Source organism: Rattus norvegicus, chromosome 11, assembly GCF_021556685.1.
Source record: "Rattus norvegicus strain SHRSP/BbbUtx chromosome 11, alternate assembly SHRSP_T2T, whole genome shotgun sequence".
Classification (NCBI taxonomy): domain Eukaryota; kingdom Metazoa; phylum Chordata; class Mammalia; order Rodentia; family Muridae; genus Rattus; species Rattus norvegicus.
Window position 1 is genome coordinate 80,447,246 of NC_141544.1, and position 26,390 is coordinate 80,473,635.

At 47.2% G+C, this 26,390-nt stretch overlaps 1 protein-coding gene across 50 annotated transcripts in view; it reads left to right on the forward strand.

Annotated features, from left to right (window-relative positions):
* The window catches only part of Kalrn (kalirin, RhoGEF kinase), a 606,323-nt gene that overhangs the window by 478,087 nt on the left and 101,846 nt on the right, over positions 1–26,390 (forward strand). For 4 of the 50 annotated variants that reach the window (XM_087577030.1, XM_087577031.1, XM_087577032.1 and 1 more), the window contains exon 1: positions 13,086–13,318. In XM_087577030.1, coding sequence (XP_087433156.1) covers positions 13,234–13,318 — 85 coding nt within the window. In that variant the 5' untranslated portion in view covers positions 13,086–13,233. 50 annotated transcript variants of the gene reach the window in all.

The window sequence follows — 26,390 nt, forward strand, 5'->3', positions numbered from 1 at the left end:
TCTCAAAACTTCCTTTGGGGCATGAAGCAGCCAGTTACAAACTACAGCTAGCTGTTTCCCAGTCCTCTTTGTCTGTACAAGTTATATGTAAATTTAGAGCCCGATGCCTCCTGGAATCTAGGGTGAACTGGAGGACGTGGGTTCCTGCACTACCCATTCGATCTCATTCCACAACACTGCCTTTGAACTACACCTGCAAGGAAAAACAGTAAAGTGGTTCCAGTCACGGTCTGTTGGGTAAGATGGCTCGCACTGTGGTAGCAGCTCTTAGGAGGTAGAAACAGGAAGATCAGAACCCCTGGGCAGTCTTGGCTACATAGCGAGTTCAAGCTAGTCAGGGCTATCTGAGATTCTTTCCCAAACAAACCACAGTACCGTTGGCACCTGAAACAGATCACTGAATAAGAAATATTGTAATTGACTCGGATATGGTTGCACAGGCCTTTAATCCCAGCACTGAGAGGCAGAGGCAGGTAGATCTCTGAGTTCCAGGCCAGCCTGGTCTACAGAGTATGTTCCAAGGTAGCCAGGGCTATGCAGAGAAACCCTGTCTCAAAAAAAAAAAATTAAAAAGGCAACAACAAAAACAGTAATCATGTATTGCTAGGGATTCTGAAAGAAGTTCCTGGTTATTTTTCAGCATAAAAAGTTAGAATTGCAGCCAGGCAGTAGTGGCATAGGCCTTTAATTCCAACAGTCAGAGCTGGAATTCCAGGGTCACACAGAGAAACCCCATCTCTGAAAATAATAATAATAATAAAGCAGTTAGAATTGAAACGTTTCCTTTTTAAATAGGATAAAAGGAACTCCTCTTGGTTATGTTTAACTTCACCTGGGAAATTTGGATTCCTTGGGCTTCTAGAATCCTAGAATTGCAGAAGATTCACCTCTCTCCTAACACAGATAACCCCTTCTTCAGAGTCCCTGCCAGGGAGTGAGCCAAGCAGGACAGGAAAAGCCTCAGAAACTGGGGTTGGACTTGAGTAGTTCCAACACTAGGAAGTGCCTCATACTTAGCTCTCACATCGAGATTCTTGCTTCCTGCCCAGCCCCACTAAGTTCTCTTTTCCCATCCCCACTCAGCTCTTCTCACTCCCTGTCCACTGCCTACTTCTAATCCTTTTCTGGAATGAAGTGCTGTGCGTTACATATAAAATGGTAGAAGTTAGGGGGCTGGAGAGACGGCTCAGCAGTTAAGAATGCTGACTGCTCTTCCAGAGGACCCAAATCTGGTTCCCAGCACCCTCATGGTAGCTCATCACCACCTGTAACATCACACTCAGAGAGTCTGACACCCTCTTCTGAACTCCATAGGCACACATGTGGTACACATGCTTATGTGCAGGCAAAGCATCCATATACATAAAATAGTTCTGAAATGCTGAATTCTCCTCTCGTAAGGCGTAAGAACCTAGCACTTTCTCCCCAACGTTTAGGCTACATCAGATTACCGCAGGCATTTATTAAATGCTTCAATACAACATACCAAACCCAGCACTCCTAACTTCTTTAAAGTGGTTATTTGTGTCCCTGGGTTGATAGTCCTGTTTGATATCCTTGGGATGGGAACCCCGCAGCCCAGCCTCAATCTGGATGTGAGCTGGACTCTTGTTTACAGACCGCTGGCCTGGTGTTCTCTGACAAAGGGCTTCAGGGCAAGGACCTTCCATTCTGAACGTCTGCAGGCTGCTCAGATCTGAGTACCTACTCCCAACAAGCAGTCCTTCATACTGCTGTTTGGACTGAAGTCATCATTTTTATTACCTTCTTCGGTCTTCCCGAGTTGCCTCTAGGAATTCTAAAAAAGATGTCTGTTTTCTTTCTCCAAACTAGATAAGCGCCTGCGGTGATCTGAAGTAGTTAGCCTAAATTACTTACTTTAACTGTGCCACACACAGAACAAATATCTTCACTCTGAGGGACGTACAGTCTATCAGATTGGACCACATAAACTTTCCACTTTTTTTTTAAAGATTTATTTGTTTGTTTTGTGTAAGTACACTGTACACTGTCATTGTCTTAAGACATACCGGAAGAGATCATCAGATCCCATTACAGATGGTTGCTGGGAATTGAACTCAGGACCTCTGGGAGAGCAGCCAGTGCTCTTAACCACTGAGCCATCTCTCCAGCCCAAACCTACCACTTTTACAGTCAAAAGTGATTGCCGGTTTTGTAAAAACATGTTTTGTGTGTTTCTGGTTTTGTTTTTGTCTTTTGAGACAAGATCTTATTAGCCTAGGCTAGTCTCAGATTTATCCTGTTGTAGAGGCTGACCTTGAACTTATCCTCCTGCTTCTACCCCCTCACCCCCGCCAAGTTCTGGGATTACGGGCACACACCACTGTTTATAATACATGCCTAATCCACCTGTCTTGTCCTTAAAAGGGCACCCATAACCCTCAGTGGACTCCAAAAGGACAGACTATGCAAGGAGAAGGTGCTTGTCTTGAGCAGAAAGTCCACTGATAATTTTCTTGGGCTCTGTTGCATCCATGAAGCTGGTAAAAATGGCTCCCAGACTCCTGAAGTAGTTGGGAAAGCAGTGTGGAGCAACAGTTCCTTTCCAGCTGTGAGCCTGGTCTTTCTGGTGTATGCACAGGCTCTCTCTTTAGAATAAAACGAAGTGACCGGAGGCTTCCCCATGATGTGTGAAAGGCAATGAGAAGGGATGATGGGATGTGCTGAGTAGCTGAGAACCTTGGTAAACAATAATAGTCAGGGCCCTGCCCCCGACACTGCCTGCGGTATCAGTGTTCATGTCTCTCACAGTAGTGTTGTCATCGTGCACGCCGCACTAGAAGCAGAGTGTTACAACCGATTTCCCTCCTGCCTCAGTGCCTTCTCTGACCTCTATTAGGCCAAGACAGTTTCAGCATGAACCCTCTTTGGGACTGTCTGAGGAACCAGGGTACTGTTTCTGGTTTTACACTAAAGATTTTCATTAGTACATCAATCAGTACACTCTTCCCTACCTCTGTGTCTGGTCTATGAGAAGTCCTTGTCCTATGTAGGAAGGGCCTTGACCTGATACAGTCTCTCCAAGGCCTACAGTCTAAGCCCTTTGTGTTCTATATAAGATCGCAGGGGTGGTAGCCACAAGTGGGATGTATGACCCAGAATACACAGCTAAGCGGGCCTAGGGTACCCTTCCCAGCTACCCTAGCTTCATGGGCTTCAGTATGTTCTGCGCATATCAGGAGACACAGGGCTGTCCAAGGAAAAGACTTCTCTCCTTGGCAACCCCCAAGGACATCAAGAGGTTTCCCTCATCCTGTCTGCCTACTGTGACATATATCTACCTACCATGATTGCGTTCTGCCTCGGGCTAATTAAGTACCTACTGCCCCTAACATCAATAAATCCATGACAGACGAATGGTGATGGCGAGACCCCTACTGTCCCGAGGGGAAGTGGCAGGGAGGTGTGGGTATGATGTGTGTGGCCTCCTGCGATAGCTGGTGAGCTCAGCATGGCAGTGAATACCAGAGATTTGGCCCTGGAGAAGAAAGCCTACCAGAAGCTCGAGCTGTAGGGAAGGGGTAGCCAACAAACAATGTTGTGCAGAGAGGAAACAGCACAGTCACCCCTTACCTGGATCTAGCTGAAGGAGAGATCCAGGAATGCCACGATGACGATGGCTCAAAGAGAAGAAAATGTGTGCCGTAGCTTGGGCAGCCAGGGATAAGTCTGCCCTCGATGCTCAGGGAAGGCAAGAGCATCCCAGGCCTCTAGGCCTTTTTGTAGCAGCTTGGAGAGATCTAGGCAGTGAGACACTGATGCATCCTCGAAGGACAGAGTGGTTAGGATCCCACTCACTGCCTGCCCTTGTCACCTGACCCTTGGGTACAACTCCTCATTGAGCCTTAGCCTAGCCCTAAGAAAACATGTATAAAACGTTGTCAGCTGTGGTCATTTTCTTATAATAATCTTTATTTTAATTAAGTTATAATTACATTATTCCTCTTCTTCTTCCCCCCTCCATCTCCTCCCATGTCCCCTCCCTCTAACTCCTTTATTCCCTTCCCTTATTTCTTATCTAATTCATGGCCTCTTTCTTTCATGTTATTGTTAAATAGCGTATGTGCACAAATAAATATATAAACACTACAAAGTCTGACTGCTTGGTATTGTGGAAGACAGTGCTTCCTTTCTCAGGAGTCCTTAGATAACCTGTAGTTTTTTGTTTCCAGATGTGGCTCCTTGAGATCTCCCTCTCTACATTAGCATATGTGTTAGTTAGTGTTGTTATTGTTCAGTCATTGTTTAGGTGGCCATATCTTCGTGATATCATGGATGTAGGAGACACCAATCTTACTAGAGACTTCCAGGCCTCTGACTCTGCTCTCTTCTGGTATGTTCCCAGAGCCTTAGGGACAGGAGTTGTATTTTCGATGTATAGGGACTCCAGCCATCAGCAGCTCTCTGCATTTTGACCAGAAGTGATGGTTTCTCTCTGCTGCAAAGAGAAGCATCTTTGTTGGGGGCTAAGAGCTACATCTGAAGATTTGGTGCTAGGATTTCCTTACCTACGCCATTGCTGCAGGAGTGGGTTGTCAACTTTTCTCAGCGTGGTCCATGGCTACTTCAAGGAACTGTTTCTGATACTGCGTGCACTCACCTTAGTTTCCACACAGCCCTGTAGGCCACAGGAAACCTGTTAGACAGCCTTGTACACAGCAGACCAGAAGGTGACAGTGCACAGAGGCGGGGCTGAAGGCCCTTCTGGGCTCTAAGTATTTCTCTGTCTCATCTGAATAGGAAACGAAGCTCTTTCCATCTATAGAGACAGCCCAGGAGACTGTGCTGGATTCCCCCACACTGCTGGTTCATATCACAAACTTCGTTTCTTCACACAGCACAAGGTTTATCAGCCTGCTATTCTGTAGATTAGAAATCCTGCATGAGCTGCACTGACGTGTGAGGAGGGCCATCTTAGAAGCTCCATGGAAGAAGTTGTTTCTGCTGTTCTAGCTTCTGTAGCCCCGGGCACTCCCTTAGCTTGTGTTCTCTTCCTACATCTCCAATGCTCAGTGCCACATGCCTCCGGTCCAATCTTGTCACTTCCCCATAGGTCTTCTGCCTTTAAAGGATGTCTGCAACTACATTATGACTCCCCAGGGAACCCAGGACAACCTCCCTATGTCAAAATCCTTAACTGGGTCATGTCAGCCAAGCCCTTCATCTTGTGAGGTGGCAGATGAATGGGTTCTGGGTATTAGGGTGCCACTTGGCAAAGTCGCTATTCTGCCTACCTCATCATACCACTCCCTGACCAGCCTGACCAAGCTACTCACCAGAAGTCAGACATGTTCAACCTCAGGGGCCCAGGCGTTTTGGTCTTCCTCCTGAAACACCCAACTTCCCCAGTGTCTTAGTTATGGTTTTACTGCTGTGAACAGACACCATGACCAAGGTGTCTCTCATAAGGACAACATTTAATTGGGGCTGGCTTACAGGTTCAGAGGTTCAGTCCATTATCATCAAGGCAGGAACATGGCAGCATCCAGGCAGGCATGGTGCAGGAGGAGCTGAGAGTTCTACACCTTCATCTGAAGGCAGACAGAAGACTGGCTTCCAGGCAGCTAGGTCAAGGGTCTTAAAGCCCACGCCCAAAATGACACAGCTACTCCAAGGCCACACGTATTCCAACAAGGCCACACCTCCAAATAGTGCCACTCCCTGGGCCAAACATATTTAAACCATCACACCCAGATTCCCGAATATCTGATGGCTTAAGCCTTACTGCCCTCGAGTCTGCTTGTGCCTGACCTATGTGGACATTTGTCTCCTCCCATCCTCCCATCTCACAGTGTGCCTCCTTCCCTACCTGACTTTCCTCCCTTTCCTTTATCCATACCAGACATGCCCATCAGTGTGTATCAATTTTTTCTCCTCTGCCCCTTCCTGAAAACTCCTCCCACAGATGTAGGGATTTTGTCTGTTTTGATCACTGCTTGATCCCCAACACCTGGCCCCGTGCCTGACATGTAATTTCTCAGTAAATGTTTTCAGGAAGGAAGGGGAACCATACACTGAGGACCCTTGTGCAGAAAGGGCCAGGCTCAGCGTATGGGGAGAACAAGCTCAAGCCTTAGCAGGAAGGCCCAAGGACAGAAGCATGAAATGATGTCTCAGGCTGGCCCATGTCTAGGAACATGAAACTAAGCATCACTCATTTACTTAGAATGAACTATAAGGCGAGGTCCTCAAACGTGACGTGAGTGGAAACCTTGAATAAACTGACTTGAGTTGTACCCCTACAAAACTGAATTCCTTCCTGATACCTAGAGCAGCGCAGTAGGACCCCAGGGAAGAAGTGGGCCTCTTCTGCCTGTGGGAGAAGATGTGGCTCTGACAGTCATAATTAAATGTCCAACCTCTTAGCAGACACTCAGCAAGTATCTGCCTACCTAATTGGACCTCAGCCAAAGCAATAGACTTGCACCTCTCTCTTAGGAACACTTTGACCTACTTACAAATGAGCATTTTTGGAAATGAATAGAACCTGGAGTGGTTGTTTTTAGCAACTCTAGCTGCTGCCACCTTTCCCTTTGATAAATGGCTCCCTCCTCTGAGCTCAGCTCCGATGCTGCTCGGCATGGATCTCCAGGAATCTGTCCTTGCACCAACAGCTCTGTCCACAGTCCCACAGAAGAATATGAACACCGGCCAATCTGGAGAGACACCAGGTCCTCCATGCTAGCATACGTTCTCCACCAATTTACCTGACCCAAACCAGAGTGGGAATCTGAGGTCCTATATTGAAGAAAGGAGTGTGTTGGACAGGGTGACGTTGTTAGTGTTTAACTCCTTTCAGGATAAGCGCGAAAGCCAACAAGAAGCAGGAAGATGCCCGACGGGCAGGAGCAGAGTTACACATTTACAGGGCAGTTGCTCACAATGGTTGTATCTCTGGAGTCCTGTAGTTAGCCACAAGATAATGTACCCGCAAGGTTAGCAATGGCTAAACCATGCCGAACAAAGACGACTAGAAGGGATCCCTGTGTATAACCCTGGCAGCCGTCCTCCTTCCATACTTACCGCCATTCAAATGAGGTCTCATCTGGTACGAGTCACACCCATGGATAATCCACAGTTCTGAAAAAGACATACCTGAAGAATCAACATACACATCACACCTCCTTCCTCAAGTCTTCCTCGAGTTTCTGCGAGGCGGTAACTGTTGTCTCCCCTTAAAGGAGAAACCGGTGTATCGTGACCAGGCTTGGGTCTATCTCCAGTTTCTTAGTCCATCATGGAAAACAAAATCCACTGCTTCCAGAATTCACCCAGATCTTCTTTGTCTTCGATCGGGGAACAGGTTTGATTAAGTTTGTGCTTCCAACGTAGATTCCCGTTTATACCCTGCTCTGCCGGTCTAAACCTTGGCGGGAGTGGCCTAAGAACTAGAGCTGGGTATCAGGTCATAGAACCAGGAGCTCTGACTGAGGAAAACGGGCTGTTCAAAGGCCAGGTTACCTGTACAACGAGGGCTCAATACTCAGCAAGAATTTTTATGGTGGTGGCCATGGCCACCAAGGGAAGCCAGGACTGAGTTACTTGAGGAAAGTTATGAGCCATCCCGGTGTCAGCAGTCAGACAGATCAGAGGTCAGAAATCAACACAGGGAGAATGATAATGAAAAGAACAGTGACTAAGCAAGCCGCCACAGAGCACAAGAGGGATGGATGTCAGGCATGGTGCCCACATGGTCATCCCAGCTGTTTATGAGGCTGACGTGAGATTATTTGTCTAAGTTCAAAGGTTCCAGATCAGCCTGGGCAACACAGTGAGACTCCCATTTTCAAATAATAATGATAGCAATGACAGGGACAGAAGGATGGGGGAGGGAACCAGATGTCAGAGTTGGAGAAAGCAAAGGTGCTCATGGTGATTTCTAAACGGCAAGCACAGCTAGACCCTTCCTGGAGAGTGGAGTCTAGGGCTAAGTGTCTCTGCCCTGGCTTCACATAGGAATCCTTTACCGAGCTTTTGGAATCTATCGACAGTCACTACAGCGGAGATGGGAAAAGTGGGACCGGTCCTCTGGGCTCACTAAGATCCATGCGTTCAGCCTTCCTGAGCCTGACAGCATCACAGGTAGCTGGGGGAGACAGGTGTTCTGAATGTACTTGACACAGAACAAAGGTTCTCAAAGAATTCTAGGCCTGAGTTAGGGCAGTGTTGCTGTCCCTTATACTCTTAGTGACCTGGGCTGTCACTAAGAAATATGAAGAAATACTGTGATCTAGAAAACCTACACCCTGTGTACCTGAAAACCATTCCTGCAGTAAGAAGTGGGACATCTGTATATTGATAGGCAGGACAAGTAGGTACCTGTGATCATGGCCCAGTGTGACTCAAGGCAGTAGCTAATCTGCAAGAAATAGTAGTCATGCTAGTGCCCCATGCCAGACCAGCACTGAGGAATCCCTGGTTCAGGGCATCTGCAGGCCAAGACCCAGAATCCTTCGGGGTTTCCTCTTGCATGCCTTGGGGTTGAAGCATGAAATGAACTAGTAGTAGGTAGGTAGGTAGGCAGGCAGGCAGATAGCCTAATTGACTTAGACTGCCATCGTCACTGAAGACAGTGCCAAGAAATATGAGACTTGGCCACCTGCAGAAGTCAAGAACAATCTAAAGATACTGCCACAGGGGTTGGGGGTTTAGCTCAGTGGTAGAGCACTTGCCTAGCAAGCGCAAGGCCCTGGGTTCGGTCCCCAGCTCCAAAAAAAAGATACTGCCACAGCTCAGGGCTTTTTAGCCAGAACTTGGGAAGTAAGCCAGTAACTTTTTCAAAAAATGTCTGAAATAAGTTAGTCTGTCTGTCTGTCCGTCCATCTATCCATCTCTGTCTATCTTCCCTTCCTGCTCCCTGTTTCTCCCTTTATCTGTTGGTTTCATTCCAATGCAACTTCTTCTCTGGTTAGAGAACGACAATCCTCAGATGCTTTAGGCTGGCATTATACCAACTTTAAAGTCTTGCGCAAAGAGATTGCTGCTCCCTCACTAGTTCACGCTAAGCTCTAAAGGTTTACGCTTATTGCATAAATCTCAGTTGGACCCTGTGACTGACATGCAATCCCAGGTCTTGCTTGGGCTCATCTCTGGAGTGATGGATGGGCAGGAAGAAGAGGTCAGCCATATCCAAAAACATGCTCTGTGGCAGACTCTGTTCTAAACACTGGGTCCAGGGTAAACAAAACCAATTCCTGACCTTGTGAAGGAAGGATGGCCTCCTCAAAAAGAAAAAAAAAGAAGAAGAAGAAAAAGAAAAAGATAAAGGAGTTAGTACAGAAAGAAGCATGGCTGGCAAACAGGTGAGGGATATAATCACAACCTGAGTGGTTCTCACACTGTAATCTCTGTACCAAAACAGCATCACCTGTGAACTGGCAACAAGGAAAATTCTGAGGTCCATTCCGCACACGCACTTAATCAGAAACCAGACTGGAGCAGGAATTCGTGCTTTAGCACGCCCTCTGGGTTATTCTGATCCACATCATAGCTGGCCAGTGGCTCTTCAGCGGTGCAGCACATTACAAGCCTGGGGGAAACGTTTAAACCTCCCGATGCCCAGGTGCACTCAGGGTCAGTGACTCTAGACGGGAGACACTTGGCCATTAATGAACGGTTCTCAGTCTTCCTCCAATCTTGTAACCTCCCTGAGAGCCTGAAGAAGCGCCTATGGTTTGTAAAGCTCTCTAGTGATAGGTATTGACAGCTGTCATCATCCCTTCTAAGTTATCTTGAAACCGTAGCACATCTAGATGCGGGCTAGACAGTCTTGCTGCAGGTCGCCAGGGTCTAGGCCAGATGTTTCCAGCCTCCTAGTCAAGGCAGTGAAATGAAGGCTCAGGCAGATTTACAAAGTAACAAGGAAACCTTGTACAAAGTAATCCTACATATCAGAGAGAACTGTTCTACCAAGGGGCAGGACATGAGCTCAGGTAGGCAGGCTACATGAGCGAGGGTAGAGGAGTTCTTTTGACAGAGACTTCAGGAAGGGGCATGTTTTGCATTCTTCCCTAGTTTGACCAGCAGACGTGAATTATATTACCTCTTTTCTATTGGCATGTCCCTTCCCACAATGCATTGAATTTAATCGCATGTATGCCTGATGATGACTAGGCATGAGACAGTAAATAAAGGGATCTCCTTAAAAGTTTACTGAGGGGCCACCCAAAACTACTCTGGGTTGGAGCAGGGCTCCTACCCTTGTGTCTGGGTATAACCTGACAAGAAAAAAATTGAATGGGGTTTGTCTAAATTTGATCATTGTTAAGGGGAGGAGGAACTTACTACATTGTTTGGAGTAAGATATACATTTAGCTCAGTGAAGGTGGGCGTTCCGAGTTGCTAAGTGACTTATTTGAGAGGGGTGCGTGTGCATAGTACATGCCCATAAGGCCCTGAGTTGTCAGGCGCAGTAGTAGAAGAAAGTCGAATGCATAGTTCAAACCAAGTGGAGTTTGCTAAACAGTTCCTTATGCTGGCTTCCTCAAGTTGGGCCACTATTTTCTTAAATCCCTAAAATAGTTTAGGTGTCTAAGTAAGTCGTGTTCTTGGTGAAGCTATTCTACTGTTGTTCACTTTCCAAAGTCATAAACTGGTTTTGTTCACTCAGACGGACCCAGTGACTGGGAAAGAGCCTGGAGCACAATGAGCACTGAATGGAGAGTTGCTGAGTTAGTGAGCGCCCTGTTGGTGCTCAAGTCATCTCTGCTGGGCTGCAGACCCTGGCTGGCCTTGTTCTAGGAGGCCACTGATCACAATAGAGAGACTCCTGAGTAATTGATATTGAATCTTCAGCAGGAGGTTTTGGGTTGATTTGTTTGTTTGTTTGTTTGTTTGTTTTTCTGAAGCAGGGTTTCTCAGGATAGCCCTGGCTGTCCCGGAACTCCCTCTGTAGACCAGGCCTCTAACTCACAAAGATCCCCTCTGCCTCCCAAGGGGTGGGGTTAAAGGTGTGTGCTACCCACCACCCGGCTTCACACGGGGGAATAGAAGTGGCCAGGGGAAGCACATGTGATGGGCCTATTTTGCATTTACAGGACTTCTGGAGGGCCTGTTAATACTCGAATGGCTGGGGGTTGGGGATTTAGCTCAGTGGTAGAGCGCTTGCCTAGGAAGTGCAAGGCCCTGGGTTCAGTCCCCAGCTCCGGAAAAAAAAAAAAAAATTAAAAATACTCGAATGGCTGAAGTGAGAGCTGACCTCTTTCTAAGACAAGCCTGTTTCTATAAGATGATGTCAGCAGCCTTTGACAAAATAGTGCAGCAGGAAATGATCCAGTACCACCTAACACAAAGGCTTATGGGAACTTAAAGAACCTGGTACTCGCCAAGAGTATTATTATTATCATTATTATTATTATTATTATTATTATTATTATTAAAGTTGTGCTGGTGATAAGCCAAAGGCTTCACACATGCGACACAAGTCTGATCACTGAGTTTTTGTCTAGGCCCTCACCAAACCCTTTTGAAACATCTTTCAATTCCTATCAAGATGTCGCATATCAAAATACCACAGGGTAGCCCAAAGATAGAGATAATTTTGGTGTCAACTTAAAGAGTAATTTCAAAAGAAAGAGAATGCTCCAGGGTATTGAAAGAAGTGGATTGGGGATTTAGACAAAATATTGATCTTAGCACCCGAGTTAGGCCTGAGCGTGCTTCACGCTGGATGCCCCACATCCTGGAAACTCCTACAAGCCTGTCCCTCACCGGTCTTTCTTTCTGGTAGAAATTGTTTCCCTGGGTGACTCTTCTCATCGACGTTCCCCCAGCCGCCACCTTTTCTTTGTCTTTGTTTTCTTTCTTTCCTTTTCCCAATGTAAACTTTTACGTTTGGTTTTGTTTTTTTTTCCAGACAGGGTCTCTCTATGTAGCTCTTGTTGTCCTGGACCTTATTACGTAGGCCAAGCTGGCCTTGAACACACAGAGATCCACTTGCCTCCTCCTTCCTAGTGCAGGCACTAAAGGTGGGAGCCACCACATCCAGCTCCAGTGCAAACTCCTAAACCCAGGCCCTTAGGACTAACCCTCCACTCCTGAGCTATGTCTCCAGGCCATGTCCCATCTTACCTTCTAAGGGACGGACATGCTTTATGAATGTTTCAATCTTCCCACAAGCCCTTCCCCTGAAGCTGGGCAAACACTAGTGGGGACAATATGCCGGGAGGGATTTGATCAGTGATCCAAGGTCCAGTCGATGCTGTTGAACTCCAAAGATGCTGGTGGACACCAAGCTTGGCCTTGAACCATGAAAAAGACATAAAAGTACAGGGATGAAGGAAAAAGAATGATGCATTCATGGATTATAGAAGGGAGGAGATAGTGGGAGCCCTCTCAGTAGGTAGGTGGGGTGCCTGGATTTTGTCTGCAGGCATATTCACTTATCAGGACTATTAAATAGCACCTCTGTGGTTGTCTTGCTGTGCAGCCCTGGCCCATCGCTAACTCCTGAACCTGCAGCCTCAGTCTCCCTAGTGATACAACACCCCACCCATCTGTGTTCGTTTTGTTTTATTTTAAAGAGAAAGCTGAGGTTGGAGAAAAGCGAATTGTCTAGCCCGAAGTCAGACAGTTCATCAGTGGCGAAAGTGAGCTTTGAACTGTAGTTTTTATGATGCCAGAAAGCTTTTGCACATCATTTTAATAAGGAAGCCAATGAGGAAGTGAGGGATCTCTGCTCACTTGAACGCATTTTTTAAAAAAGGAAAGAGATAAGGGAGATGAGGTGAGAGGAGATGAGGGACTGACAGGGACAAAGTGTTGTTTTTGGGTCTACCCCTCTTCCACCTCTTTGGCCTCATCTAGTTCCTTATTTTAAGCTAACCCTGATTGTGGTGGCCTTTAGAAGTCTCACATAAGTATGTTTTGTGGCAGGGGATCTAGGTAACCCGGCTCTCAGTGCTTGCTGGACACCCACAACCACACAGACATGTTTGCCTGTTTCATAAGGCTCAGGGACGCTGCCGGCCGCGTCCCCAACCAACAGCTGGACCTTGGAACTCCGCCCCCTTAGGCCCTCCCTCGCTGCCTGGCCCCTCCCTCCTCCCTAAGGTAGCCCAACTCCCAGTAAGTCCCAGCACCGCCGGGGTGCGGGAGGAGGAAGGCGGGCGGGAACGGGACCGGGCTGGCTGGTGGCACCGAAGTTTCCTACAGCCGCGCTCTCACCCCGGCCGGCGTTCGTGCCATGCCGGAGCACTGGGGACGCGCTGCAGCATGAAGGGTGGCGATCAGGCTTACACCCGAGGTCCCTCTTTGGGCTGGCTCTTTGCTAAGTGCTGCTGTTGCTTCCCTTGTAGAGGTGAGTGGCATTTTAACCCGGCTGGCGGGACTGGGAAGGGAGTGGGGTGAGGGCTCTGGAGAGAGGGTGTGCTGTGAACCTCCTTGGGCTCAGTTTCCCGGGCAGGAGATCGCGCCGCCGAGGGATGCGGAGTTGCAGTTTGGGGACACGGTTACTTCCCAGCGAGTTTGGACTTAGGGGGTGCGGGTATGGAGTAAGAAGAGGGACTTGGTGAAAGGAGCACAATTCGGTACTCATTTACATATGGATCTCAACTCGGAGATTAACTGGCTGCTGGCTGGAGGAATGTCTTTGACACTGTTTTTCCTAAGTGACGATTTTCTTATGGGACTGAAGATCACTTTTCTCTGCTCAGGCATTCACAGACCAACTTGAATTTACAGCTTTGGGCCAGACGTTGGCTCATTAATTAACCAAGAACTCTTTTGTGGACCTAATTAGGACTGTATTTAATTATTCTGCTAATTTTAATGTCATTGAAGAGACTGACAGGAAGCAACCAGTTTCCCCAAAGCAGTTTGCAAAACAGGGTGAGAAGGATCTCAGAGGGAGGGTTATGGGTTGTGAATGGGGGCGGGGGGGGGGGTTAGAGACCGAAACATACAGAGAGACAAAGACACACAGAAAGAGACAGAGAGATAGAGACAGAGAGACCCAGAGAGACAGAGACAGAGAGACCCAGAGAGACAGAGACAGAGAGACACACAGAGACAGAGACAGAGAAACACACAGAGACAGAGACAGAGAGACACACAGAGACAGAGAGACCAGAAAGACAGAGAGACAGAGAGACCCAGAGAGACCCAGAGAGACAGAGACAGAAACCCAGAGAGACAGAGACAGAGAGACAAAGACACAGAGAGACAGAGACAGAGACACAGAGAGACATAGACACACAGAAAAAGAAAGAGAGAGAGAGAGGTGAGACCCTAAGCTGTTCATGTCACATTACCATTTCATCTGGGAAGGCGGGGGTTGGGGGAATGTTTATATAGAGACAAAAGACCATGCGGCCCCCCGCCCCCATTTTTTTTCACCTCTCAGGCTTCGGCCTCCAGTCCTATTTACAGAGCCTCAGTCTAAGACTTGTGATCTCAGCAGCACCCATACCACCTTCACAGGGAGGTACCCAGTGATCCGTCCTCACAAGCTTGACAGATTCCCAGCCCGAAACAGATGTGTGGCTACGGAGACTAATGAAATCCCAAGGACTTTGTCCACGGCGTCAAGGCTCATAATTCCAGCAACAGATTCTCTCCGTGTCTTCATTAATTCAAACAGCCTAACACGGAGCTGTATTCCACTCCAATCGCAGCTTTCCTGGGGAGGAGGGGTGGGAGTAGGCAGGGACCGTTCAGAGACTGGAAAACCGGTGGCTGGGAACTGAAGGGAGGGAATGTTACAGAGGAGAGGAAGCCGGAAGCAGCCAGTGGGATCTGAGCGGATAGGTTTACTCTCAAGTCTCTGCTGCCTGCATCAGGGTGAAGGGTTTCCAGGAGAGATTTCTTGGGAGTCCGTTTCCTGTCAAAGAGGAGGGTAGTTAATGTGGGCTTTGGGGCATTGGTTATGTCCCTTGCAGATGGCCCTCCTGGATCCACATGGGGCAGTACTGTTTTGTGAATTGCTCTGGCTCTCCACTGCTGAGTAGAGGAATGCTGGGACCTGCAGGCTTTGTGGCTAGGAGGGGGGCGTGGGAAAGGGGATGTTGCTGGAGTGAGCTGGCGCAGTCTTAGACAGCGGGACTGAAGTTGGTGAGAGGCAGTGAAAGCAGCTAACAGAGCTGCCCCCACCCCCACACCCTTTCAGGCTTCCACTCGTTACTCTTAACTAGATTTCAAAGGTGTGAGGATGGAAACTGAGCTCTGACCTCAGTTGTAGGGGCTGGGCAGAGTGAGATAGCATCTGAGGCACATTGCACATCTCTGCACTCCCTCAGACACAGAGAGAAGGGAGTCTCCACTCAGCCCCAGGGCATCAATTCAGCGGCTGACAGAGAAGATAAGGTCCACATTGAAGCAGTCTGCATCTCATTGCCCGGAGCCCAGAACTTTGTGGGAAGATGCCCCATTACAGAAGGAAAGGACACAGGGAGAGGTTCTAGTGGAGGGTGTTCACTGGCAGGAATTATCTGCCTGCTCAGGGAAACCAGTTTCTCAGGTCTTACAGACCTACTACCATTGAAAGGCAGTCTCCCTACTTCCTTTTTTAAATAAGACAGCTCATCGACTTTGTCTCTTTCCCTGATGCTGAATTTGCTCTCCTGCTGCTTGACTCTGAAACTCAGGGGTCAGAGCCTATAGCTGTGGTTCCTTAGGTCAGTGGGCTTTGACAAACTGATTACTAGTCACCTAGTTACTAGTCACCTGATTACTAGTCATTCAGAATAGGAGGGGCTTAAGACCAAAGAAGCACAAGGTAAAAGAGATGGTGAAGTGGAAGGTGCTAGTCTTTTACTTGAAGCCTAGGGGACCTTACTGAATTTCTCTGGGCAAACCTTTTTGACTTCAGTGTCAATAGAAAAAAAGCTGGCATACGGTATATGCCGGTCTACGACCTGTAGATTTCACATTTGAGGACAGAATGCACTCACTTAGTTGGGCTTATCCTTTGACATGGAAAAATGGGGTTTCCCCTTCTTTAGCTTGCTCGTTCATAGTTTGGTTCTGTTGAGTGCAGGGATATTACAAAGATTTGAGGAAAGGCGAGCTCTCTTTCCTACCTCGATGTTCAGAGTTAAAGGAATAATAAAAGGTTTACCCTACCCCCTTTCTTACAAGGAAATAGAGATAAGGCGGAGAGGGAAAAAAATGAGACATTTGCAGCTGTCTTTTTGAAAGCAAAAACAAACAGAAGTGAAATAGCGCCCAAAACAGAAAGAAAAGAGAGAAATGCCAGCCTGTGTGTGTCTGGGGGGCATAAATCATCACTGTCACATGCTGTGAGGGGACTGGGCCCTTCTGTGGCTAGCCAAACAGACAAAAACAAGACAAAAGACATCTGGGCCAGCAAGACTGCTCCGCGGGTAAAGGTGCTTGCAGCCATGCCTGAAAACCTGACTTTGATCCCTGTATCCTACATGATGGGAAGAGAGGACCGATTCCTTCCCCAATGTCCTCTGACCTCCACATGCAAACTGTGTTATGCACTCACCCACCACTATGATAAATAAACAAATAAATATATACATTTAACTAAAAATAAATATTGTTTAAACTTGAGCAGTGGTGGTGCACAGCTTTAATTCCAGCACTCAGGAGGGAGAGGCAGGCAGACCTCTGAGTTCCAGGACAGCCAGGGCTGTCACACAGAGAAACCCTGTCTCACACGAAACAAAACAAACAAAGTAAAAATTATTCAAAGTCCTTTCAGAGTGACAAAAAGGAATTCAGATCACCTGAAGACTCTATGTCCCACAGAATCTTTGTGACTTAGATCATGGAGACCAGATCCTTCTAGAAGGAAGCCATTTTAGGACCGTCAATTTCCCAGTCAACTTATGGCTTTGCCGCTATGGACAAATATCCATTCTGGCAAGCCTTTTCTCACCACCACCCATCCTTCTTGTCATGTGCAGGGCCTCGTTTACATGTGTGTATTGTAGCATCCCTGTCCTTGCATTTGACACCTGATGTTGTCATTTCCACTCACACTGAAACCCTTCAGCAGGCTGAGCATGGAAGATGGGAGGGTGGTGGTGACTTAGTCTGGATGAATTTATTCATGAGGTGCTGGGTCACCCTTCCACAGTCCTCTCAGAACCATTCATGAGGTAGTGGGTGACCTTTCCATGATCCCTTCAGAACCATTCATGAGTAGTGGGTGACCCTTCCATGGTCCTTGCAGAACACAGCTCTTAGTTCCTGCTAGGCTCTGACATCCGAGGGTATAGATCGGTTTCCGGAGAGTCGCAGGGTATCCAAAGGCATCCTCATCTATATTTATCTTACCCTTTTCTGTCTTTTCCCGGACTCCCTAACCAGGAACCTTCTGACTTGATGTGGTACAGCTCATTTTATAAACTGTGTTTTATACGTGAAACCATGACACCTAGTGGTGTTGATAACCTGGAAAAGGTACCTCATGACACTGTAATTCACTACACAGGGGACAAAAATCTTTGTGACACCATGCATTTTTTCTTCATCTTCTAGAAGTTACCTTAAGCATTGATTGTCTTAGTCAGGGTTTTACTGCTGTGAAGAGACACCATGACCAAGACAACTCTTATAAGGTCAACATTTAATTGGGGCTGGCTCAGGTTCAGAAGTTCAGTCCAGTATCATCAAGACAGGCAGCATCCAGGCAGGCATGGTGCAAGAGGAGCTGAGAAGTCTACATCTTCATCTGAAGGCAACTGGTGGAGGACTTGCTTCCAGGAGACTAGGGCAAGGGTCTTAAAGCCCACACCCACAGTGACACACCTACTCCAACAGGGCTACACCTCCAGTGACACTCCCTGGGCCAAGCATATACAAACCACCACAACCATGAAAACTAAATTTACCCTTTGGCATTTGTTTATTCCCCAATATACTTCTTGGGTCCCCTCAGTCCCATGGCTATACCCCAATCGGGGAAGATGTACCACATACACGCACTGTTCCCAACTCAAACACTATGGTGCTCTTCCCATATCTGACTTCCCTATATCTCCTAACTGGGGGAAAGTGATGGGATATCAACTATTCCCTGGATAACAGTCGTGGCTGCCAGGGCATAAATCCCACTTTGGGATGGAAAGTTTAAAATGCAGTACTTGTGTCTGTTTGTTTAGTTAGTTAGTTAGTTAGTTAGTTAGTTAGTTAGTTAGTTATCTTCAGCAGGTAATTTAAAAGTTGACAAGCAAATGAACATTGGAGGCTATTCTAAGCCCATACAATTATGTTGTGTGCACACCTGACCCCAGAGTTCTTGATGTTCTGTTTCGTGATGTTCATTTTGGGAACCTTAACATAAATTTCTCTTTGCCCTCTCTCTTTTTCTTTTTTTAAATGAGGAATTTTATCATCCCAACTGTATAGAAATATACGCTATGTCACGGGGTCATTAAGGTCACACAGGAGTAGACAGTAGATCCAGAATCCACCCCCAATATCCCATCTTGCACATCCGAACTTTTAACCAATTTCTGAAAAAAAAATTTTTAATAACCCATTATCTCCAATGTGTGACGTTCGCATAGTTCTGGGTATGGGATCATCTCCTGGAGCATGGTGGGCTTATGAAGAGCCACACCCTTAAAAAAAGAAAACTGACTCTCCCTCCTATGGGACCCATCAACTGTCGATAGTTCCTTAGTTAGGGGTATGGACTCCTGGGCCCCTACCTGCCCTAAGCTAGATTGTTAATTGCTTTGATATTGCACAGGCAACCACAGCAGTATGAGTTCCTGTGTGTGATGGTCTAGTCTCGTCCAGTTTGCACCTGTCCTTCCCAGCCTCTGGCTCTTAGAATCTTTCTGCCCCTTCTTCTGTGATGGTCTCTGAGCCTTGGGAAGGGTGTGTGTGTGTGTGTGTGTGTGTGTGTGTGTGTGTGTGTGTGTGTGTGTGATATTGGTGTCCTAACTGTGGCTGAGAATCCATAGTCACTTACTCTCCGCACTTTGACCTGTTTGAGTATTTCATTAAGCACCATTCACTGCACAAATTTTTCTGATATGCGAGAGCTGCAGTAATTTACAGGTAGAGAGAGTCAGAGGCTGTCTGATACTATGTCCACTTGACAGAATAATAGTAGTCGTTTCACCCCAAGGGCCTATGAGATTCACAAACATGGGTTTCTTAGCCAGATTTGCAGTACTGGACACGTGTGGAACAAACCTGAAATTCAAGCAGTTGGTTACCCCCATAACATCAGGGCCACTCCTACACCACGTATGTCTCACACCGGTGGCCATTATTGCAACTCGCAGGGTTTGCAGCTGGGTAAGAGCATTAATGATGGTTTTTCTTCCATCAGCCTGCATAATGCCTTTCAGTACTATGAAATCTAGCCAGCGGGGTAGGGGCAGGGGAGCTTCCTGGTCAGTACCATCTGATTTCTCCATGTCCTATGTCCAGTATGTCTTCATTAATAGAGTCAGTCTGGTTTTCCCTGACTCTTAAAAACATTACTCCTCTTCAGTGGTTGTGGGTTGTACGTTCTCCTTCAGATAAACCCCCCAGACCCAGTCCAGCCATTCCCAAGGAGTCCTGGAGAGGCAAGGGGCTAAAACCTGACAGGAGGAGGGAGAGAGTGGGAGTAGGGGGGCTTCTCGAACTGAAGTACCTAAATGGAGGTTAGAACAAGAAGGAAGCCCTATTCGTCACACTCTTCTAGATGAGGAAAAGGACCAGCCCAGCCATTCATAGCAGAACTAGAATGGCTTCCCAGGAAGCCTTTGTCTCCTGGGAATGTACCATCTCTTCACCGAGATACCGCTGAGACTTGCGCAGATCACTCCCCAGGGAAAGCTCGGATGTTGACTGTGGGATAGGCTGCTCCTAAGGGTAATGGTACCATCTGCCTGCCATTAGAATTAGATCTGCCTGGTTTGCTTCAAAGACTCCTCTATCCAAGATGACAGTGTATGTCAGTGTGGTTCTTATCATTCACAGTAAGCAATCCTGTGGCTTCGCTGTTGTTTGTTCTGACCCCCGGTTCAGTTTCATCAAAGAAAACCCCTTTTCCTTGCCGAGTTATTTATTTATAAGAGACTTACTATGTTGCCCAGGTTGGCTTCAAACTCCTGGCCTCAAACCATCTTCCTGCCTCATCCACCTCCCTTAGCCGTCCAAGTAGCCAGAACCACAGGCACATGTCCTTAAATGCATGGTGGAAATGAACCCACAAAATAGACCCCTCTCATTCTATCTTTGACTGCACCCAGCTTTATGTAATAAAGTTTTAATTCACTTAACAAATGTTTATGATCTGACTGCATGTTAGCCCTGCACTAGCTACCTGGGAGAGGATGGGACACATGGCGGGGCTTACCACACACAGTAGGCAGCTGTGAAGATCAGTTAAGATGATGTCTGTCAAGGGCTCAGCATAGCACCGGGCGTGGGACTCGCTAGTTAAATGCTGCAGTTAATGACAGCAGTCTGCTAGACGTAGACTCTGGCCTCTGGGTCATAACGGTGTAAATCTGCTCTCTAAACTATTTAATGGTCTTAGCTCAGACAGTCACCACTGTGGTTTAGTGTCGTGGAGTTGTCAAAGTAGGGAACAAAAATTCTTCTTTTAAAATTTTTTTCTTTTGAAAAATTTAAGTCAATCTAAAGCCTATGAATACTACTAGTGTCATCATCGTTTTATTTCAGAAGAGCCAACCAAGGACCGAGAAACCTAAGTGTCTCCTCGTTGTCCTTCTTCTGTGTGGTACATGGGTATTGTTTTGTCTTTGCTGGGGATGGAAGCCAGGATCTCGCCTATGCTAGGCAAGTGTTCTACCCCAGCACTGCGTCATTGTGAAGCTTAGATCCTGAGAACCCACATTCTCTAAAAAGAAAAGGCCATTTTCCTCCTGCTTCTTGACCTCAGCTAGCAGTCTAACAGAAATGCTTGTCCCCCGCCCCATGATACGGCTACGGTGTGTGCAGATCCTTTGATGCTTCTCCAGACTGTTTCTGGATTGGGGGCAGGGTGTGTGTGACTACACCCCTCACCCCAAAGTTCTTGGTGCTCAGCTGCAGTTAGACAAGGTTGCCTAGATCCTTCCCAGGTAAGGGACAGGGTGCCTTGGCTCCCTGCCTGGTCTCTTTCAGTGCCTAATGGGATTCATCTCTCAACTTCTGGAGGCAGTACACTTCCTGGAAGGAGGGGAGCCCTGGTTACACCCTGAAGTGGCTGAGAGGCTGCCAATGGCCGTGCCTGTAAAAGGGCAACGCTGAAGACTTTCAGAGCTGGTTCTTCCACATTCTTCCCACCCTTCTGGTGACTGTGATGAGGAAACTCAAGTTGGAGGGAAGGGTAGCCCCTTCAGTTGCTGGGTTAAGGCAGCCGCTAGCTACCTTCTTTGCATCTATGTCTGTTAGCATGTGTTTCCTCTCTCAGAGCAGCCAGTGTATCACCAGACCTCAGGACATTCCTAGTTTCTCCACTTCCGGCACCAGACTCTGCATACGGTTAGGGATAAAGGGGTGTTATCTTCTCCATCCACACGGGACCCAAGCTTCACTGTTAGAAACGGTGCTAAACAATCCATACTGGCCAGTTTGCACAGCCCCGTCTCACACCAGTGCTGTGAATTCTCTCTCTCCCACTGGCAGAATGCCTGGGAACAGAAGTGACCTAGTGTGGTCAGTCAGGATAGTGGCAGACATGCTAGTCTCTCTCAGCCCCCAGACTCTAACAACACAGCTTGTGATTTAACAAGCTCCCTGGTGGTCATAGACCCCGGGCTGAGACACTAAGGCTTAGTACCCCTGACATCTCTTCTGGTTATATTCTCTCTCTCTCTCTCTCTCCTTTTCATCCTCTATCTCCTCCCTCCCCCAGCTCCTGAAAGAAAAAGCATTCTGTATGAAAAGGCCACCTCTCCCCTGGGGAATTCTTGTTTTAGGAAGTCCAAGAGGCCTCTGTGGCCTTCATTGTCGCCGGGCTGGGGGCTGGGTGGGAGAGGGAATGAGGAACCAGGAGTACTCTGCACTCTAGGAGCTTCCTGAGCATGTGGGGTGAGTGTCTAGTAAGAAGGTGAGGGTATCTTCCTACTCAGTAAGAACTATGTTTCTCTTCCTTACTGTGGTCACAACAAAACCAAATGTTAGACCAGGAAAAACTTGGCTGCAACTCGATTCACCTCTTTCTATACAAATTATCTCATAATTTACATAATGTTTTAGAACTTGCTTTTATTTTACCGTGTGAACATCTTCCAGGTGGACATTAGGAATTCGTTTTGGTTTGACTTTGTTGTTGTCCAGGCTTGGAACTCAAGAGATCTGCCTGTTTCTGCCTCCTGAGTACTGCCCACCACTACCCAGCAGGATTTTTTCCCCCAGTGGTGGTGCTGGCACCCAGAAACTTTTACATGCTGGGCAAGGGTACTGTCGGTAATCTCTGTCCTCAGCCCTCCAGGATGTTTGGGCAGCCAAGGTGCTGCTCCGTAAACAGACTTGAGCTTGAAAACTGTTGGTGTGAGTTTTGTGTAGCTGTTTGAGGCTTGTGGGAAGCCATGAGGGAGGGTTGTGGGTTAGGACGCAGATGTTTCTGAGATCACATGTGGACACACTAATGCTTGGCCTGGAGTTTGTCTCCCTTCTACACCTCCCTTTTCTGCAGAGGTGGATTTTCCCCGACGTAGACCTGTCCCCTCAGGAGATCTATGAGGCTTCAGGGCTGACCCTCCCTCCTCTCCTCAGTCATGCGATTAATCTCAAAAAACAGGTTCCATAGTTTTGTGTTTCTGTCCTTCAAGACATTCCTTGAAATCTAGGCCATTAAATCCATGTAAATGAGTAGGAAGGGTCGGTTTCTTTTCCTGTCTAGAAAAAAAAAATTAGGTAAATGGGAAAAGATTAAATTTAGGTAAAATGAAGATACAATTCCATCCCCTAAACATAACAACTGCTAGAGCAGTGGTTCTCAACCTTCCTAATGACCCCAACCATAACAGTGTCTCAGTTCCTAACACCATTGGAACAGAAACAGGTGCTTTCTAATGGTTGTAACCCACAGATTGGGAACGTGTGTGTGTGTGTGTGTGTGTGTGTGTGTGTGTGTGTGTGTGTGTGTGTACATTGACAGGGGTTACAAAATATTCTAGACTTTGAGAACAGATTACTAACCGTTGGTAGCTTGAGATCAGATCACAGTCGTTCCTTCTAGGGAGGAATGCATTGGTTGTCTCTATTTGATTTGAATACCGTTCAGTCTCAAACCTGGGGCCAACAGCAAACGGAGGTTCATATTTAACATATCAAAGCAGACTTGACCACCAGGCTCTCCTAGCTTCCCTCGATCCCTACCTGTTACAGGGCTGCCCTCCCCATTCACTCTGGTCTCTCCCAGATGTTTCTGCCTCTGGTTCTGCTCCCTCGTATCTGCAGTAAATCTCCACCACACCTAGGAACAGTCATGTCCTCCTTTCATTTCTCTCTCCCATTCGTCTGGTGCTAAACCCCAGGTCTGCTGCTTTGGTAAGTAGGCACCTCTGTTGGCCACTGGTCCTGGGTTTGAGACCTAACAATACCACCAGATGCATTTTAATCATGTCAGTGTGAACCGTTCTCACTTACTCAACTTCCTTACTTGAAATGATTTCTCGTTTTTGCTCCAAACAATATTATAATGACACCCGCCCATACCTACATCCTAAGGACAGATTCCCAGAGAGGAGCTTCTTCCCTTGGAGGAATCTGAAAGTGGAAGCCCTTCTGCTGCCAGTAGCTTCGTACCCTTTGAAAGGAGCAGTGTGCTGGACTGTGTTTAGGATTCTGGAAAGCGCCCTCGGGACCTTGGAATTTCATGGCTCCTCAACTGTTTACCTCTGTTTACATTTTCTGAATTAACTTAATTCTTTTATGTGAGAAAAATGCCCTGGCTCGGAGTACAACAAACTAATACCTTTGATTCTTGGGCTATGTACTAATATACAGAGTCTAAAAATAGAGCTGCATTTCGTGGTTCTGTATTGCAAGGAAATAGATTGCTGTGGTGAGAGGTCGGAGCAAGAGCCCCGGTGAATGCCAATGCCCGGTCCACTACGTCCCTCTGCGGCCTCGGACGGACAACTTACATATAATAAATTTGTCTTCTTTGTTTGGGTTTTTTTCCTGGAAAATAGAAATGACCATGGGATCTATTCATGGAGATTTTGGCAAGGCATAAATGAGTTGACATATATACACCACTCAGGCTGGTTTGCTGTAAGCAATAGGGAAGTGTTTGGTTGTTATGGAGCATCCAGAAGTCCCAAGGGTCATGTTCAAATGATTTCAGCAGTTCCTTTATCATGTGGGAGGTTAAGGCACACACTGTCACTCCAAAATTCACCAGGTTTCAAAGACACAGTATCAAAAAAAAATTTTTTTTAATTAAAAAAGAAAAGTGGAGTGCTTCAATTGTTTTAACTGGCCCCATGTTAGAGTGGAGCTAATAATATTCTGCAAGTACTTGTTGTGTTGAGTAAATTTGGGACTAGTGCCCATAGAAAATTCTAGATGATACTAGCTAGATTCATGCCCCCCAAATATGTCCAGCTTGGGAACTGATCCATAGGTGTGAGACACTTAGAGCAGACCAACAAGAAAGGGACGAATTAGTCACCAAGAACAAGAAGGCTGCCATTCCAAGTTCCTGTCTGATTGCTAATTAATGTAATTAAGCAGCCACTAATGGGGTCATCTGGGAGGCCTCCCAAGGCACAGAAGACAGGTAAGGGCTTTTAAAGGACTGGGATTCCATGTAAATAAAGGAGCAGAAACATTCAGAGGACCACAGAGAAAGCAGGTTAGAGCGGCCTTAAGAGCCGCGCTGCCCAATCTGTTTAATACGTGGGCTTCTGAGGGCTTGAGGTGAAGCTACTTCAAACTGAGATGCCCCTCTGCTGTACTCCTCTGCTGTTTCAAAGACACAGTATCAAAAAAGAAAGAATGTGGAGTGCTTCAATTGTTTTAACTGGCTCTGTGTTAGAGTGGCGCTACCATTCTGCAAGTACTTGTTGCCTCTTTCTGTTTTTTGGTGGAAATTGGGGAGATGACATCATACTAACTTTAGCAGATGACTTGGCCTTTGAAGGGGGGAGGGTAGTGAAAGCAGACCACACCTGCCTATTTGGGAGAGAGAGTGCAGTTGATGGACTGGATCTGGCCAGCAGGGAGCCCAGCTCTTTGGAAAAAAAAAAAAATCTAGGACAACTGGAATTTCCTCCCAGGTTCCTGAAACTATGCCTTGACCCAAACCCCTCCCCATGAGAGCCACTTACATCTGGTGTTCACAGATGGCTACTGGGATTCTGGGGACCCTCTTACCACTCAGTGGACCCAAGTCCATCTAAAACCACGACTTGAGCCAAGAAGCAAGAGCTAGGTCCGGCTGGTCTTATTCTACCAGAGTCTGCTCAGCAAGTATTCAGGCAAATTGAGAAGCCTTTTTAAGACTTCCAAGGGGCTTCCTGTGACCCCTTCAGGCCAGATGGAAGGGAAGATCAGTTCTAATCTGAAGCCAGGTGTAGATACCTAGTGCGGTCCAGTCAAACTGAGGTCTGTGAAGTCCACATAGGCCTAGCAAGGTCTGGGTTCCCAGAGTGTGTCTCTCACCTTGGCCCTTCCCACCCATCCTGAGCACCCACCTACCCCTCTCACCCATCAGTGGGGGTTCAGCTCTCGTCCTGAGGTTTTGAAGTCTTCCTGCCTCTCCCAGAACCCACCACTTCTACTAGTCACGGGTGTGTCTACATACCCCTCCCTCTCTGGGTAAATTGTAGATCTGCTTGTGGGCCATTGTTCTAAGTCACTTCTGAGCTCTTGCCCAGTTCCTAGTCCATACAGGGTTTTAGAAGCTAGAGATAGGGCAGGAAACATGGCTTACGGTTAAGTCCAAGAAGACTTGGGTTTGAGATCCAGCACCCACTTGGCAGTTACAATAACCTGTAACTCCAGTTCTAGGATATCTGACGCCCTCTTTTAGCCTCCACAGGCACTGCATGCGTGCAATTCACAGACATGCACATAAATAGTAACAACAAAGGTTAAAAATATAAAATAGAAAAGGAGGCAGCGATAACCGTGCTTGCTTGTTGTGTTCTGCCAGGGACAGAAACCTCGGCAACCCTTGTAAGGTTTGTTTCAGCCTTTCTAATTTTTAAATCTTCTAGTTTTTTTGTAATTCGGTTTAGGAATTCTGTCCCTCTCCCCCCACCTCCCCCCCACATTTGAAAGCGTCAGCAGCCAGCCCTACTCTAGTGACCCCCTCTCTCCTCACACAGCTAGTGATCCAGCTCAGTCCCAGGGAGGTGGTCAGGTCTAAATTTAACTCTGACCCTTCTGCCAGCGAGGCAAGCCAGAGCTGTGAGAGCAAAACCAGAGCTGGACGGTTCCCAGGGTGCGCGTATGTGTGGGTGGTGGAAGGGGAGGTGGATGAGCCTTTT